The 15,556-nt window shown below is 43.3% G+C and overlaps 1 protein-coding gene across 2 annotated transcripts in view; it reads left to right on the top strand.

Moving 5' to 3' along the window:
* Positions 1–15,556, top strand: part of RAP1GAP2 (RAP1 GTPase activating protein 2) — a 228,474-nt gene that overhangs the window by 178,796 nt on the left and 34,122 nt on the right. For both annotated transcript variants that reach the window (XM_035027528.1, XM_035027529.1), the window contains 3 exons: positions 7,611–7,689; positions 8,447–8,500; positions 10,936–11,019. In XM_035027528.1, the coding sequence (XP_034883419.1) occupies positions 7,611–7,689; positions 8,447–8,500; positions 10,936–11,019 (217 nt within the window). The remainder of the gene's footprint in view (positions 1–7,610; positions 7,690–8,446; positions 8,501–10,935; positions 11,020–15,556) is intronic.

Raw genomic sequence — 15,556 nt, 5'->3', positions numbered from 1 at the left:
ATAACCTGGAAGAAATGGATGCATTCCTAGAGATGTATCAACTACCAAAACTGAAGCAGGAAGAAATAGAAAACCTGAACAGACCTATAACCACTAAGGAAATTGAAGCAGTCATCAAAAATCTCCCAAAAAACAAAAGCCCAGGGCCAGATGGCTTCCCAGGGGAATTTTACCAAACATTTCAAGAAGAATTAATACCTATTCATCTGAAACTGTTCCAAAAAATAGAAATGGAAGGAAAACTTCCAAACTCATTTTATGAGGCCAGCATTACCTTGATCCCCAAACCAGACAAAGACCCCATCAAAAAGGAGAATTACAGACCAATATCCCTGATGAACATGGATGCCAAAATTCTCACCAAAATACTAGCCAATAGGATCCAACAGTACATTAAAAGGATGATTCACCACGACCAAGTGGGATTTATCCCTGGGCTGCAAGGTTGGTTCAACATCCGCAAATCAATCAACGTGATACAATATGTTAACAAAAGAAAGAACAAGAATCCTATGATCCTCTCAATAGATGCAGAAAAAGCATTTGGCAAAGTACAGCATCCTTTCTTGATCAAAACTCTTCAGAGTATAGGCATAGAGGGTCCATACCTCAATATCATAAAAGCCATCTATGAAAAACCTACAGCGAATATCATTCTCAATGGGGAAAAACTGAGAGCTTTCCCCCTAAGGTCAGGAACACGGCAGGGATGTCCACTATCACCCCTGCTATTCAACATAGTATTGGAAGTCCTAGCCACAGCAATCAGACAACAAAAAGAAATCAAAGGCATCCCAATCGGCAAAGAAGAAGTCAAACTCTCACTCTTTGCAGATGATATGATACTTTATGTGGAAAACCCCAAAGACTCCACCCCAAAACTGCTAGAACTCATACAGGAATTCAGTAAAGTGGCAGGATAGAAAATCAATGCACAGAAATCGGTGGCATTCCTATATACCAACAACAAGACAGAAGAAAGAGAAATTAAGGAGTCAATCCCATTTACAATTGCACCCAAAACCATAAGATACCTAGGCATAAATCTAACCAAAGAGGCAAAGGATCTGTAATCAGAAAACTATAAAATACTCATGAAAGAAATTGAGAAAGGCACAAAGAAATGGAAAAACCAATTCCATGATCATGGATTGGAAGAACAAATATTGTGAAGATGTCAATGCTACCTAGAGCAATCTACACATTCAATGGAATCCCCATCAAAATACCATCCCCTTTTTTCAAAGAAATGGAACAAATCATCCTAAAATTTGTATGGAACCAGAAAAGACCCTGCATAGCCAGAGGAGTGTTGAAAAAGAAAAGCAAAGCTGGTGGCATCACAATTCCGGACTTCCAGCTCTATTACAAAGCTGTCATCATCAAGACAGTATGGTACTGGCACAAAAACAGGCACATAGATCAATGGAACAGAATAGAGAGCCGAGAAATGGACCCTCAACTCTATGGTCAACTCATCTTTGACAAAGCAGGAAAGAATGTCCAATGGAAAAAAGACAGTCTCTTCAACAAATGGTGTTGGAAAAACTGGACAGCCACATGCAGAAGAATGAAACTGGACCATTTCCTTACAGCACACACAAAAATAGACTCCAAATGGTTGAAAGACCTCAATGTGAGACAAGAGTCCATCAAAATCCTAAAGGAGAACACAGGCAGCAACCTCTTCGACCTCCGCCGCAGCAACTTCTTCCTAGAAACACCGCCAAATGCAAGGGAAGCGAGGGCAAAAATGAACTATTGGGACTTCATCAAGATAAAAAGCTTTTGCAAAGCAAAGGAAACAGCCAACAAAACCAAAAGACAACGGACAGAATGGGAGAAGATATTTGCAAAAGACATATCAGATAAAGGGCTAGTATCCAAAATGTATAAAGAACTCATCAAACTGAACACCCAAAGAACAAAGAATCCAATCAAGAAATGGGCAGAAGACATGAACAGACATTTTTCCAAAGAAGACATCCAAATGGCCAACAGACACATGAAAAAGTGCTCAATATCGCTCGGCATCAGGGAAATCCAAATCAAAACCTCAATGAGATACCACCTCACACCAGTCAGAATGGCTAAAATTAACAAGTCAGGAAATGACAGATGTTGGTGGGGATGTGGAGAAAGGGGAACCCTCCTACAGTGTTGGTGAGAATGCAAGCTGGTGCAGCCACTCTGGAAAACAGTATGGAGGTTCCTCAAAAAGTTGAAAATAGAGCTACCATATGATCCAGCAATTGCACTACAGGGTATTTATCCCAAAGATACAACTGTAGGGATCCGAAAGGGTACGTGCACCCTGATGTTTATAGCAGCAATGTCCACAATAGCCAAACTGTGGAAAGAGCCAAGATGTCTATCGACAGATGAATGGATAAAGAAGAGGTGATATATATATACAATGGAATATTATGCAGCCATCAAAAGGAATGAGATCTTGCCATTTGCAACGATGTGGATGGAACTGGAGGGTATTATGCTGAGCGAAATAAGTCAAACAGAGAAAGACATGTATCATATGACCTCACTGATATGAGGAATTCTTTTTTTTTATTCTTATGTTAATCCCCATACATTACATCATTAGTTTTAGATGAAGTGTTCCACGATTCATTGTTTGTGCATAACACCCCGTGCTCCATGCAGAATGTGCCCTCCTCAATACCCATCACCAGGCTAACCCATCCTCCTACCCCCCTCCCCCCTCCCCTCTAGAACCCTCAGTTTGTTTTTCAGAGTCCATCGTCTCTCATGGTTGATATGAGGAATTCTTAATCTCAGGAAACAAACTGAGGGTTGCTGGAGTGGGGGGTGGGGTGGGAGGGATGGGGTGGCTGGGTGATAGACACTGGGGAGGGTATGTGCTCTGGTGAGCGCTGTGAATTGTGCAAGACTGTTGAATCTCAGATCTGTACCTCTGAAACAAATAATGCAATATATGTTTAAAAAAAAAAAGGTAGGAAGGGAAGAATGAGGGGGGAAAATCGGAGGGGTAGACGAACCATGAGAAAGGAAGTAATTTTTGTGTGTTTAAAAAGAGGCTTGATTTGCAATGACATGGATGGAACTAGAGGGTATTATACTAAGCGAAATAAGTCAATCAGAGAAAGACAATTATCATATGATCTCACTGATATGTGGAATTTAAGAAACAAAACAGAGGATCATAGGGGAAGGGAGGGAAAGATGAAACAAGATGAAACCAGGGAGGGAGACAAACCATAAGAGACTCTTAATCATAGGAAACAAGCTGAGGGTTGCCAAAGGGGAGAGGGGTGGGGGGTTTGGGTCACTGGGTGCTGGACATTGGGGAGGGTATGTTTTGTAATGAGCACTGGGTGTTATATAAGACTGATGAGGGGCGCCTGGGTGGCTCAGTTGGTTAAGCGACTGCCTTCGGCTCAGGTCATGACCCTGGAGTCCTGGAATCGAGTCCCGTGTCGGACTCCCTGCTCAGCAGGGAGTCTGCTTCTCCCTCTGACCCTCCCCCCTCTCATGCTCTCTCTCTCTGTCTCATTCTCTCTCTCAAATAAATAAATAAAAATCTTTAAATTAAAAAAAAAAGGACTGATGAATCACAGGCCTGTACCTCTGAAACCAATAATACATTAATGTTAATTAATTGCATTTAAATAAAAAAATTAAAAATAAATAAAAAGAGGCTTGAACCCAACAGAAGTAGGAAGCACAATGGGGAGGGAAGAGTTTCCTAAGTTACTGTTTCCTCTTCCCTCATCAGAAAAGACACAGCAAGTGAGTTTAGAGGTTGTAGGAAAATGTATAAATATGTGATTGGAAGTTATAGACATACAATCCATAGCTCAAATGAGCAGAGGGATAAAGAGAGTTTTTTTTTTTATTTAAACTGAGGGCAGGAAAGGAGGAGTTTTAAAAAGGAAAGAAAGTGCAGAGTAATAGAAAATACAAAATAATAGAAATAATTCCAAATACATTAGTAATCACAATAAATATAAATAAAGTTACCATATGAGTATAGCAGATTAGCAGACTGAAATTGAACTAAAATACAGCTTTATTCTTTTATTTTCCTCTTTACCATTGTTTTTAAAAATTAAGATTGTTTTAATTCCAGTATTGTTAACATACAGTGTTATATTAGTTTCTGGTGTACATCATCCTGTGCTCATCACAACAAGTGCTCTCCTTAGTCTCCATCTCCTATTTCCCCCATCCCCCCACCGACCTCCCTTCTGATCACCATCAGTTTGTTCTCTAGAGTTAAGTGGCTGTTTCTTGGTTTGTCTCTCTCTCTCTCTCTCTCTCTTTCCCTTTGCTCAATTGTTTTGTTTCTTGAATTCCACATATGAGTGAAATCATATGGTATTTGTCTTTCTTTGACTTGTTTCACTTAGCATTATATTCTCTAGCTCCATCCGTGTCATTGTAAATGGCAAAATTTCATTCTTTTTATCGCTGAATAATATCCCCTTTGTGTGTGTGTGTGTGTGTGTGGTCTTTCCGTTTTCCCTCTGGGAGCTGGCTACCCTCGGCAGTGCCTTCTGCTTCCCTGTGCTGGAGGTCCCACTGGAGCCGACCCCTCCAGACGAGGCTTGCGTCTTGCCCAGCAGCACCTGTTACCTGGAGGACAATCTTGGGGTTTAGTTAGAAGACCCATTTCATCTTTACACTAAACTGGGTGGCCTTTATCAGTAACAAAGGGGTTATTTTGCCTTTTAACCACCTTACTCTTTTTTTTTAAAAATTTTACTGTTATGTTAATCACCATACATTACATCATTAGTTTTAGATGTAGTGTTCCATGATTCATTGTTTGTGCATAACACCCAGTGCTCCATGCAGAATGTGCCCTCCTCAATACCCATTACCAGGCTAACCCATCCTCCCACCCCCCTCCCCTCTAGAACCCTCAGTTTGTTTTTCAGAGTCCATCGTCTCTCATGGTTCGTCTACCCCTCCGATTTCCCCCCCTTCATTCTTCTCCTCCTGCTTTCTTCTTTTTTTTTTTCTTAACATATATTGCATTATTTGTTTCAGAGGTACAGATTTGTGATTCAACAGTCTTGCACAATTCACATCACTTACCAGAGCACATACCCTCCCCAGTGTCTATCACCCAGCCACCCCACCCCCCACTCCAGCAACCCTCAGTTTGTTTCCTGAGATTAAGAATTCCTCATATCAGTGAGGTCATATGATACATGTCTTCCTCTGATTGACTTATTTCGCTCAGCATAACACGCTCCAGTTCCATCCACGTCATTGCAAATGGCAAGATCTGATTCCTTTTGATGGCTGCATAATATTCCATTGTATATATATACCACATCTTCTTTATCCATTCATCTGTTGATGGACATCTTGGCTTTTTCCAGAGTTTGGCTATTGTAACCACCTTACTCTTAATTTTTTTGTTTCTGAATCTGTTCATTACCTGGGCAGAGAAAAATGCACTTTACTGGACCCACAGAAGGCTCAGCCCACAGGACGATAAAGAGAACAGTCCTCTCAGAAGATCTAACAGTCATGAAATTGTACTTAGTAATACAGTCTTGAATTTAAAAAGACCAAAACAGATAGGAATATAATAGACAAATTCTCAGTTATATTGGGAGATTTTAGCAACATCTTTCAGATGCCGATTGAACAAGCAGACAATTGTAAATATGTAGAAGATTTGAACAATACAGTTAACAAATCTGATCTTGTAACATACATTCCTGAACTCACAAAACAAAACAAAAATACATTGTTTTTAAGCCCACATAGTACATGAAAAAAGTCTGTGTAGTAAGTTAACAGATCTAAAATAATTAGCATACAGATTATGTTCTTTGAACTTGGGAAAATTAAGTGAGAAATTAACAGTTACTGAAGGAAGAGATCATACATTTAGAAAGTAAAAAAAAGAAGGAGACCCTTTAAATAACTCATGGACTAAAGAGGAAATCACAGAAGAACTGACAAAATATTTAGAACTGAATGACAGTGAAAATACTACCTATCAATGTGTGGGATGCAGTTCAAGTGGTACTTAGAGAGACAGATGTATAGTTTTATTTTTTATTTTATTTTTTTAAAAGATTTTATTTATTTATTTGAGACAGAGAGAATGAGAGAGAGAGAGCACATGAGAGGGGGGAGGGTCAGAGGGAGAAGCAGGCTCCCCGCTGAGCAGGGAGCCCGATGCAGGACTCGATCCAGGGACTCCAGGATCATGACCTGAGCCGAAGGCAGTCGCTCAACCAACTGAGCCACCCAGGCGCCCCCAAGATTTATAGTTTTAAATGCATGTGTAAAAAAGAAGAAAGATTAACTGTGTAAGCATGCAGGTCAAGAAATTGGAAAAAGAACAATAGAAAAAAACCCAAAGGAAATAGAAAAGAAGGAAATAAAAAAGACAACAAGGCTAGTGAAGTAGAAAGCAACAATAAAAAAGAATGGAGACGACAAAACCAAAAGTTGTCTTTTTGGAAAGATTAATAAAATAGGAACACCCCCATCAAGGACTGATTATGCATAACAGAGAAAAGATACAAACAGATCATGTTATGACAGTGATGGGAGGGGTGTGATTATAAGTGCAGATTAACTCCTAAGAGAATACCAAAACCCATTCTATATCAGTGCACTATTGGATAATTATATAGAAAAACATAAATTACTGAACTAACTCAAGAAGCAGTAGAAAACCTAAATATTCACTGTTAAATAAACTGAATTGGTAGCCAAAGGTATCCTTCCCCCACGAAAAAGCAAGCCCAGAGATTTCACAGATGAGTTTTAGCAAACCTTTAAGGAACAGTAAATCCCTGTGGGGTATACAGACTAATTCAGAGGTTCAGAAGCTACCCAGCAATTTTGAGGCTGGGATAACACCTTGATATCAAAACCTGACAAGAGAAGTACAAGAAAAAAAAAAAAAGCCAGTGTCACTATTGATGTGAAACTCTCAATAAAATATTAACAAATTAAAGTCAGCAGGATATGAAAAAATAATACATCATAAGCAAGCGAGTTTTACCCCATGGAACGGAAAGATGGCTCAACAGAAATGTAATCTACCAGGTTAACAGATTAAAAACCATATGACTATCCCAGCAGATGCAGGAAAGCATTCAGTAAAATTCAACACTTTCATAATGTGCTAAATGAATCAGGGGAACAGGCTAAATTTAGAGTCTTACGGTGAATCCCTTTATAAAGCAACTTTCATCCCATTTATATTTTGACTAAATCCAGATTTTCAAGTATTAGATTTTCTTTTCATAAATGCTTAATTGCATGTGAGAACACACATCTATCCAGAAGATGTGCCCGGTTCTTTGGGAGAACACAAAAAAATCCCCACAGCAACCCAAAAATTCATGGTGAACTTGAAGGTGACTCTCTGCACGTCCCATATCTCAGTTGCAGAGGCTCTACCAGACCTCTGTATCCTCCAGGATAAGGACAAGATTCCATTTTCCCACCATTTGAGTGTGACGCCCCACTCACGGGTTGGGTGAAACGCGGCAGATCTGACCCGGGGAGAAAGCGAGTGTGCCTTGTGGTCTGGCATGATCTCAGCCCCTTTCCTAATGGACTCCTTTTCTCACCCTCATTCACGTGTGCAGGTCCAAAGTGAAGACAGTTCACGAGAGGATCCCCTTGGCCGGACTGAGCAAGTTGCCCAGCGTCCCTCAGATTGCAAAGGTAACAACCAGCCTTTGTGAGAAGCTAGCTTCCTCTTTTAGCCCAGGGCTGGGACGGGGAGGGTACAGGCTTGTCCTGAGAGGGCTCTGCCCTTGGAGAGGGGAAGGCCACCGTACTCCTTGGCCCTTGACGGTGTAGATGGGGTGGAGGAGGGCTATTGGCAGATGCCCTCGTCTTCCCTGCAACTTCCCCATCTCATCCTCACAGCTGAGGCTGCTGATGGCCTCTGCCCCCAGGCTCATAGCTGGTTTAGGGGACCAGAGAAATGGAAAGAAAGGGCTGGCTATGGAGAGTGCTGTAGGACTTGAGAGGAGGAAGGGATGGGGTGGCCAGGGAGCCTTCACAGCAGAGGAGAGATGGGCTGGAGGATGGCCGGGCTGTTGGTCCAGACAGAGGACCCCTTTGAGTAAGGAGCTGTCCGTCAGCTGGTGGAGGGACCCGTGTCTCTGCTCTGGGATACTGGGAACTTGAGAACTGAGTCCAGTGGGGTGAGAAGGATGGTCAGTTGGTTCGGACCCACATGCCAAGCAGGATTGTGCCGAATGCCTTCTGTGGCCTCACTTTATCAGGAAGCCCCGGGAAGGTGAGTTGGCTTTCCTGGCCACTTGTTAGTGAGTGGCAGAGCCAGGGTTCAGCCCCAGGCCTTCTGACCCCACAGGGCCTGCCCTCCCATACTCTTTCTCCTGGTGGGCAGAACAGCCCAGATGTTTTCAGTGGAAATGACCCCTGAACTGTGTGTCTCTTTCTTCTTGCTTAGGCTTTCTGTGATGACGCTGTGGGGCTGAAATTCAACCCTGTCCTGTACCCCAAGGTGAGGACCTTCACCTTCTCCCCTTACCCAGGGCTCTGTCACTTGGCACAGATTTGCATGCCTGTGGCTCTGTGGAATGTCCTGTGCATCTTGGTGGGGTTTTGAGACCTCCATGTCTCCCCCTCTCCCAGCTCGCCCCTGTGCAAATGGGTCCCCTGGGAACCTGTCCTTGGCCATGCCTGGGGAGAGACCCACCTAAACAGTTCTGCATCTGTTGTAGAGGTGGTAGAGGGGCTGCAGTGTTGTGACCTCTCCCCCCTACTCTGGTCGTACTTCCCTGAGACCCATCTGGGGTGGGGAGTGAGTCTACCCTATAGCTAGAGGTTAGCGCAGATCCGGTCTGCCATCATGGAGGTGTAAGGGGGGCAGAACCCCACTAAGAAATCAAAGGCCAGATCGTGGCTCCCGCCTGCCCGTGTTACTGCAGCGCTGAGCCCGTACAAGCCCCTGCACAGCCCTAGTTAATAAACAGGCTGGTTCTCTTGTCGGTTTCCTCAGGATTGGCCTGGACTTGACCCCCACTGTGGGAGTGCGGGTGGGCAGAGGAGCAGTAATAACAAAGCAAGCCAGCAAGCCCACTCAAGAACAGTTGTGGCATGACAGGACTTCAATCACTCACGACAGCGAATTGCTCTAAATTGGCCTCAGGAAGAGAGCCAGGGCGCAGACTGCGTCTTCATGAGCCTGCAGGGTCCGGGGAGCCAGAAGCGGAAGCCTGCTGTGCTTCTGAGCCCACACCGCGTGCCGACACGGTGGCCGCGGAGGCTCCTGGGGCTGGCCCAGTCTGCCCCCTGTGCCCCACTGCGCCCCACTGTGCCCCACTGCTGGTAGCAAGGGACGGCGAGGTGCGACGTCTGCTGGGGAAGAGAGGCCCTGTCCTGGCCGAGACATCCAGAACCCCCTGGAACCAGTGGCTTGAACGTTCATGATTGTGCTCGACACCGTTCTTCCTGTGCCGTGGCCGAGCTAATGGCAGGGTCCTCGCCTGCACAAGGAATGTGCCAGAGCCCCCTGTCTCAGACACCCTCTGAGCATCTGTAGGCTCTCCCCAGTAATAAGCTGCCCACCATGGAGCATTTTCTTTCATTCAGACCTCCCTTCCCTTTATAATTAAAGCTGAATTAGTGAGGTTTAACCAAACATTAAAACCCTGTCATAAAGGCCTTACTTAACTACAAGTTTGGCAAATTTTGTCGTCAAATCCTGTCCACTGAGAGAAGCTGGTGACACTCATTTGCACAGTTCTTTCTGTGACTTGGAAACCCTCCGGCTCTGGTAATAATGGAAGAGCAGCTGTATTTTCATGTTTTCTATGTTTGAAGGACTGCTTAGTCCAGCTGGGGTGTTAATCTGGCTGAGGCATGTGTGCTTAGAATTCAGAGTCTAGAACCTTCTGTGGAGGGTCTCTGTGGCCGGATGCCTCTTCCCTGGCAGGACAGTTTCTCTGCACTTTTGACCATTGCATGTGGGCGTGGGGTCTCCCTCTGGGGTTGGGCAGCCGTGCTATTCCCGGGGAGCTGAGAAGTGCTGATTTCCTTGGGCAGCGGAGAGCCTCACTTGGGTTGCATATTCCGACCAGACAGTTTGTTCTTCCTGTTGTGTAACACATGGTCAGATCCCTCCTTTTTACTGTAGAGACTATCCCAATAATGCCTAAGTCTCCTCTTTCCTAACAAGCTGGTTTAGCTCTGATCTTTCTGGAGGGTTCTGTAGATGATGAGGATGAGGATGGTGATACCTGCTCTGTTCTCAGCATTTTATGTGCCTGGTCTTACTGAATCTTCACAACCACACATCTCCATTTAATGGATGAGAAAACTGAGACCCAGAGAAGTAAAGTAGTTCACTCGAAGCTATCCAGGTAGAAGCAGTGGATTCAAGATACAGACTTTAGTGTTTCTGAGCCCTGGACACCAACACTGAGGCACAATAGAAAACTAAACAGAAGCAGTGGTCAGGGTTCTTCTCTACCCCCCCACCCCGGCCCTTGCATATTGTATGTTCCTCCTTAGAGACCTTCACTTCATGGATAAAGGGGGATTGGAGTCTGGGCACGAGCTGTGCCTTGCTCCAAATCGTACTGCTGATCAGAGGTGTAATTAGAGCCAGTGTCATCCTTGCTGGCCAGTTTCAGGGTCCTTTACTTTTTACACCACAGGTAAAGCACTGGGTAAGTCCCTGTGTGCCCAGGCCTTGGCTGGCACATCTGGATGGGAATGGAATGGTGATCCAGAGGTGTGGCCACCATGGGGGAGCCCAGGTCTGGGAACTAGCTGAGACCTCTGGTTTCTCCTTTGCCTCGCTGCACATACGTGGAGGTCTCACACCAGGGGGGCATATTCTCCGCCAGAATGGGTGCTTTCCCTTCCATTTGCTTCCTCACTTGTCTCTAAGTTAATCAACAATCTGATTTTTTTCTTTCTACATTTTTCCAGGCCTCCCAAATGATTGTGTCCTATGATGAGCACGATGTCAACAACACATTCAAATTTGGGGTCATTTATCAAAAAGCCAGGCAGGTAAGCACCACAGATCCATACTGGTCACTCTACCCTGTGGTTTCGCTCTGGGGGCTCCCTCTTGGCCTCCCCCACGCACGGGAGCCCTACGCTAGGCTCTTACAGATGCCGAACACAGCAGTCACATTTCACGGATGAATTAGGCTGGAGGTGACAGAATCTTCAAGGTGGGCTGAGTACTCCTCACAAGAAGGCCTGCAGATCCTTTAACAGCAATGTTGTTTTTCAGACAGCAACTTCTAATTCTTCCTGGCTACCTCAGCTTATACTGAACTCTGGGCTGTTGTCACCAGAAAAGTCAGACTGGGTCAAGGGAATGGATTAGCACAAGCTGCTTTCTCCTTGCCTGCTCTTCTCCCAAAGGGGAATTAGCTTTTTCTCCCTGAACTTCCTTAGATTGCTAGAGTATTGCGTGCATTTCTTCCCAGCTCTGTGTTCCGTGATGTCATGCTGGTTGCTTGAAATCAGCCATGGCGGAAGTATTTACACCATGGAAATGTGCAAACCAGGGCTTCTGTTTTCCCTCTTTGGAAACCTGGTTGTTAAAAAAATTTACCAGCAGTTCTGCTCACCCTCCTCTGTTTCTTGTAACACTCATATGCTGCTTTGGGATTAGTTGGTCAGAATAATGTTTCTCAAAGTGTGTTCCATGAGACGCTAGCCTGGTGGGTACTCTGTGAACAAATGACTCGTGGGGGTGGGGGCAGTGTGTGGGAATATTTTAAAGGGTCTAAGAACCCCCAAGGTAAAGAGCTCACATAGTTTTGTTGCACTCAGTGTTTCCCATACTTACTTGACCACAAACTTCCCATCTTCCCTACCACGGACATGTATTAGCATCCTGAGAAGTGGTCTGCTGAACACACCCATGTTTCCTCACCTAGAAGGTTCCACACCAATTTCATCTTGGTATCATCCAAGAGCCTAGCGTGGTGATTTTATGGAGATACACTCAATAACTTTTTCCTGTGTGAATTAATGGATCAAAGTTTTGATGCTTTTATGGTAGGGTCGATAGTATCTTTCAATATTATCTGTGGGGGTTTTTTGTGTGTGTGATGGTGTGTTTCTTGGCTAGATGATAGCTGACTTCCTTGTCTGAAGATATTAGACCACAAGAGACATGTGTTTGCTTAAAAACATTCTAATTGAAGAGTTTAGGAGCTGAGAGGCCAACACAGATGAATCTTATAATTGAAGCGAGATTATTCAGGTAGCTGCTCTAATTATTTTTACATATTGCATATTTATTTTGTACAGCTCTGGTAATATAACCCCCTAATTAAAGTTTTTGCTTGTGAAATTTACCATCGCAGATCTCATAAGGTGATTACAATCCAGTGTTCCAGCAAAATTATAATTACTGAACATTAACCATCCACTTCTGAGAGGAGTCTGTGTTTTGTTTATTTACCTGATGTTGCTGAGCCACAGTGGAGGTACACAGGGAGATAAAAGTCTTTTTTAAAAAACTTTTTAAAAAGTTACTGTTTTGCAGACCTATATCCGTGGGGCAGTTAGTATGAACATTTATTGCATGAAAGCTCTATGTTGTCCTTAGGATATAAATAAATCCCATCTAATTCTCCTGTTTGTCAAGCACAGTGATGACTAAGACCCCCTCCCTGAGTGCATGGTCAAACTCATGGACAGTGTAAAAATAAAGATTATGCTAGTCCCAGGCTGGGTGTAAATCCTAGAGAGAGCTGCACACCCCAGTGAATAAGCTGGATTGCTGGGGCACCTCGTTACACATGCCGAGGTGGCTCAGTCATTAAGCGTCTGCCTTCGGCTCAGGTCATGGTCCCAGGGTCCTGGGATCGAGCCCCGCATCGGGCTCCCTGCTCGGCGGGAAGCCTGCTTCTCCCTCTCCCACTCCCCCTGCTTGTGTTCCCTCTCTCGCTGTCTCTCCCTCTGTCAAATAAATAAAACTTAAAATAAATAAATAAATAATAAATAAATAAATAAGCAAGGAAGCAAGCAAGCAAGCAAGCAAGCGAGCGAGCTGGATTGCTTTCCCAGGAGAAGCTGTCTGTTACCCAGAAGCAGCTGTTCTCCCACACTCCGGCCTCATGACCTGGGGTAAACAGCATGCTGGGTCAGGGTTGTGATGCCTTTGTAGCATGCTCTGTATACATCAGGACTCAGCACACTTTCTGTGAATGGCTGGATAGTTAATATTTTAGATTTCATGCGCCATACTGTCTCTCTGGAACTACCCCACCCTGCCTTTGTAGTGCAAAAGCAGCCATAGACAAAACTAAATGAATTGCCCTGGCCCTGTTCCAATAAAACTTTATTTATAAAGCAGCAGGCTGGATGTGGCCCTTGGGCCATAGTTTGCTGACCCCTCTTAGAGGGCTGTGTTTCCCAAACTTCAGACATTCACAAATGACATCCAAGATCATATTTTCTACTGTTTGCCTCTGTTACACTTTTTGTCACACCTATAGTATTAACTACCTAACATTTTCCTTAAGTTTTTTTTTCACCTTAAGTCCATTGTTTAAAGGGAATTTTGTATCACTACTCTAATTAGAAAATCAGTATCCCTTGCATGAAATGAAGGTAATTCTAAACAGAAGTACTATAAAAAAAGAGTAAAGTTATTGAAATCTAGCTAGATTCTGTTGCCTGTTGAAGGCATAGAACGTGGGATCTGCTCTTTTTTGTAATAAAGCAAGTGTAAAGGAGATATTAAAGAGTCACCTATTAGAGGCTTTCTTCTTGAAGCGATTGTGCATACTGGAGTTTCCTGTGTCATCTGCAGCTGTTAATTGCCGTCTGTGGATGTTTGCAGAGTCATCGGCTGTTTGCCGATCCTGCCACGGTGCGCAGAGCCTGCTGATCAGGCAGGGCCACGCACTGTTTGAAGCCTGTCACAAGTGCAGAGCTTACTACTGTTTTCAGCTTTGCTTTCTACTTTTTAAAAAATTATTAAACTTTTAATTTCTAGATATTTGTAGATTGGCATGCAGTTACAGGAAATAATACAGAGAGCTCTTTGTACCCTTTACCCAGTTTTCCCCAAAGGTAATGTCTTATAAAACTATAGTGCAAAATTACAGCCAGGATATTGACAGTGATACAATCCTCAAATCTTGTTCAGACTTCCCTAGTTTTGCATGTGACCATCGGTGTGTGTGTGTGTGTGTTTCGTAGTATATAATTTTATTATATGTGTAGCCTTCACAGTCAAGATACAGAAGAAGTCCAGCAACACAAGGATCCCTTGTGTGGCCCTTTCATAAGCATGCTCACCTCCCTCTTGCCTCCATCATCCCTTCCCACCTCTAGTCCCTGAGCCCTGGCAACCACTAATGTATTCTCCACTTTCTAAAGCTTTGTCATTTCAAAAATGTTACATAAGTGGAATCATACACTATATATAACCTTTGGATATTGGCTCTTTTTCCCATTCAGGGAGATTCATCCAAGTTCTTAAGTGTATCAGTAGGGTTCATTTCTTTTTCATGGCTGCATAGCATTCCATGGTATAAATATACTATGGTCTGTTTAACTAGTCACCCTTTGAGGGATATCTGGGTGGTTTACAGTTTGAGGCTATTATGAATAAAGTTGCTATGAACATTTGTATATAGGTTTTTGGGTGAACGTAAGTTTTCATTTCTCTGGGGCAAATGCTGAGGAGCATATGCTGGGTTTATGGTAATTACATGTTTAGTTTTGTAAGAAGCTGCTGAACTGTTTTCTGGAGTGATTGTTCCATTTTGCATTCCTACCAGGAATGTATGCATAATCCATTTCCTCTACATCCTCACCAGCATTTGGTGTTGTTACTATTTTCTAATTTTAGCCATTCTGATAGATGTGTAGTGATGTCTCATTATGGTTTTAATTTATATTTTTCTAATGGTGGCTAATGGTGTTGAACATCTTTTCATGTGCTTATTTGCCATCTGTATACAGATATATATATATCTTTGGGTGAAATGGCTGTTCATGTCTTTTAACCATTTCTTTTTCTTTTCTTTTTAAGATTGTATTTTTAAGTAATCTCTACACCCAACGTGGGGCTTGAACTCACAACCCTGACATCAAGAGTCGCATGCTCCGACTCAGCCAGCTAGGTGCCCCTCTTTTGACCATTTTCTAATTGGATTTTTTTTTTTACTGTTCAAAAACTTTTTATAACAGCTTTATTGAGGTGTAACTCACATTTAATATGATTCACAACGGTTTGAGAATTAGATCTCAATAAAGTGTATGATTCAGTGGTTTGTAGTATATTCACAGAGTTGTAAAACCATCACCACTATCTAACTCCAGAAAATTTTTATCAACCCCCAAAGAAACCCCATACCCATTAGCAGTCACTCCATCACCATTCTCTCCAGTTCCCATCATCAAAAATCGACTTTCTGTCTCTATGGATTTGGCTGTTCTGGACACTTCACATAAATGGAATCATAATATGTGGTCTTTTATGTGCTTTTGCTTAACATGTTTTCAAGTTTCATCCATGTTGTAGCATGCGTCAGTCGTGCATTCCTTTGATGGCAGAATTATATATTGT

The sequence above is a fragment of the Mirounga leonina genome, unplaced genomic scaffold (genome assembly GCF_011800145.1).
Source record: "Mirounga leonina isolate KUSES-001 unplaced genomic scaffold, KU_Mleo_1.0 Mir_200, whole genome shotgun sequence".
Taxonomy (NCBI): domain Eukaryota; kingdom Metazoa; phylum Chordata; class Mammalia; order Carnivora; family Phocidae; genus Mirounga; species Mirounga leonina.
Note: the sequence above shows the minus strand (reverse complement) of the source record. Positions and strands in the feature narration are given on the sequence as shown.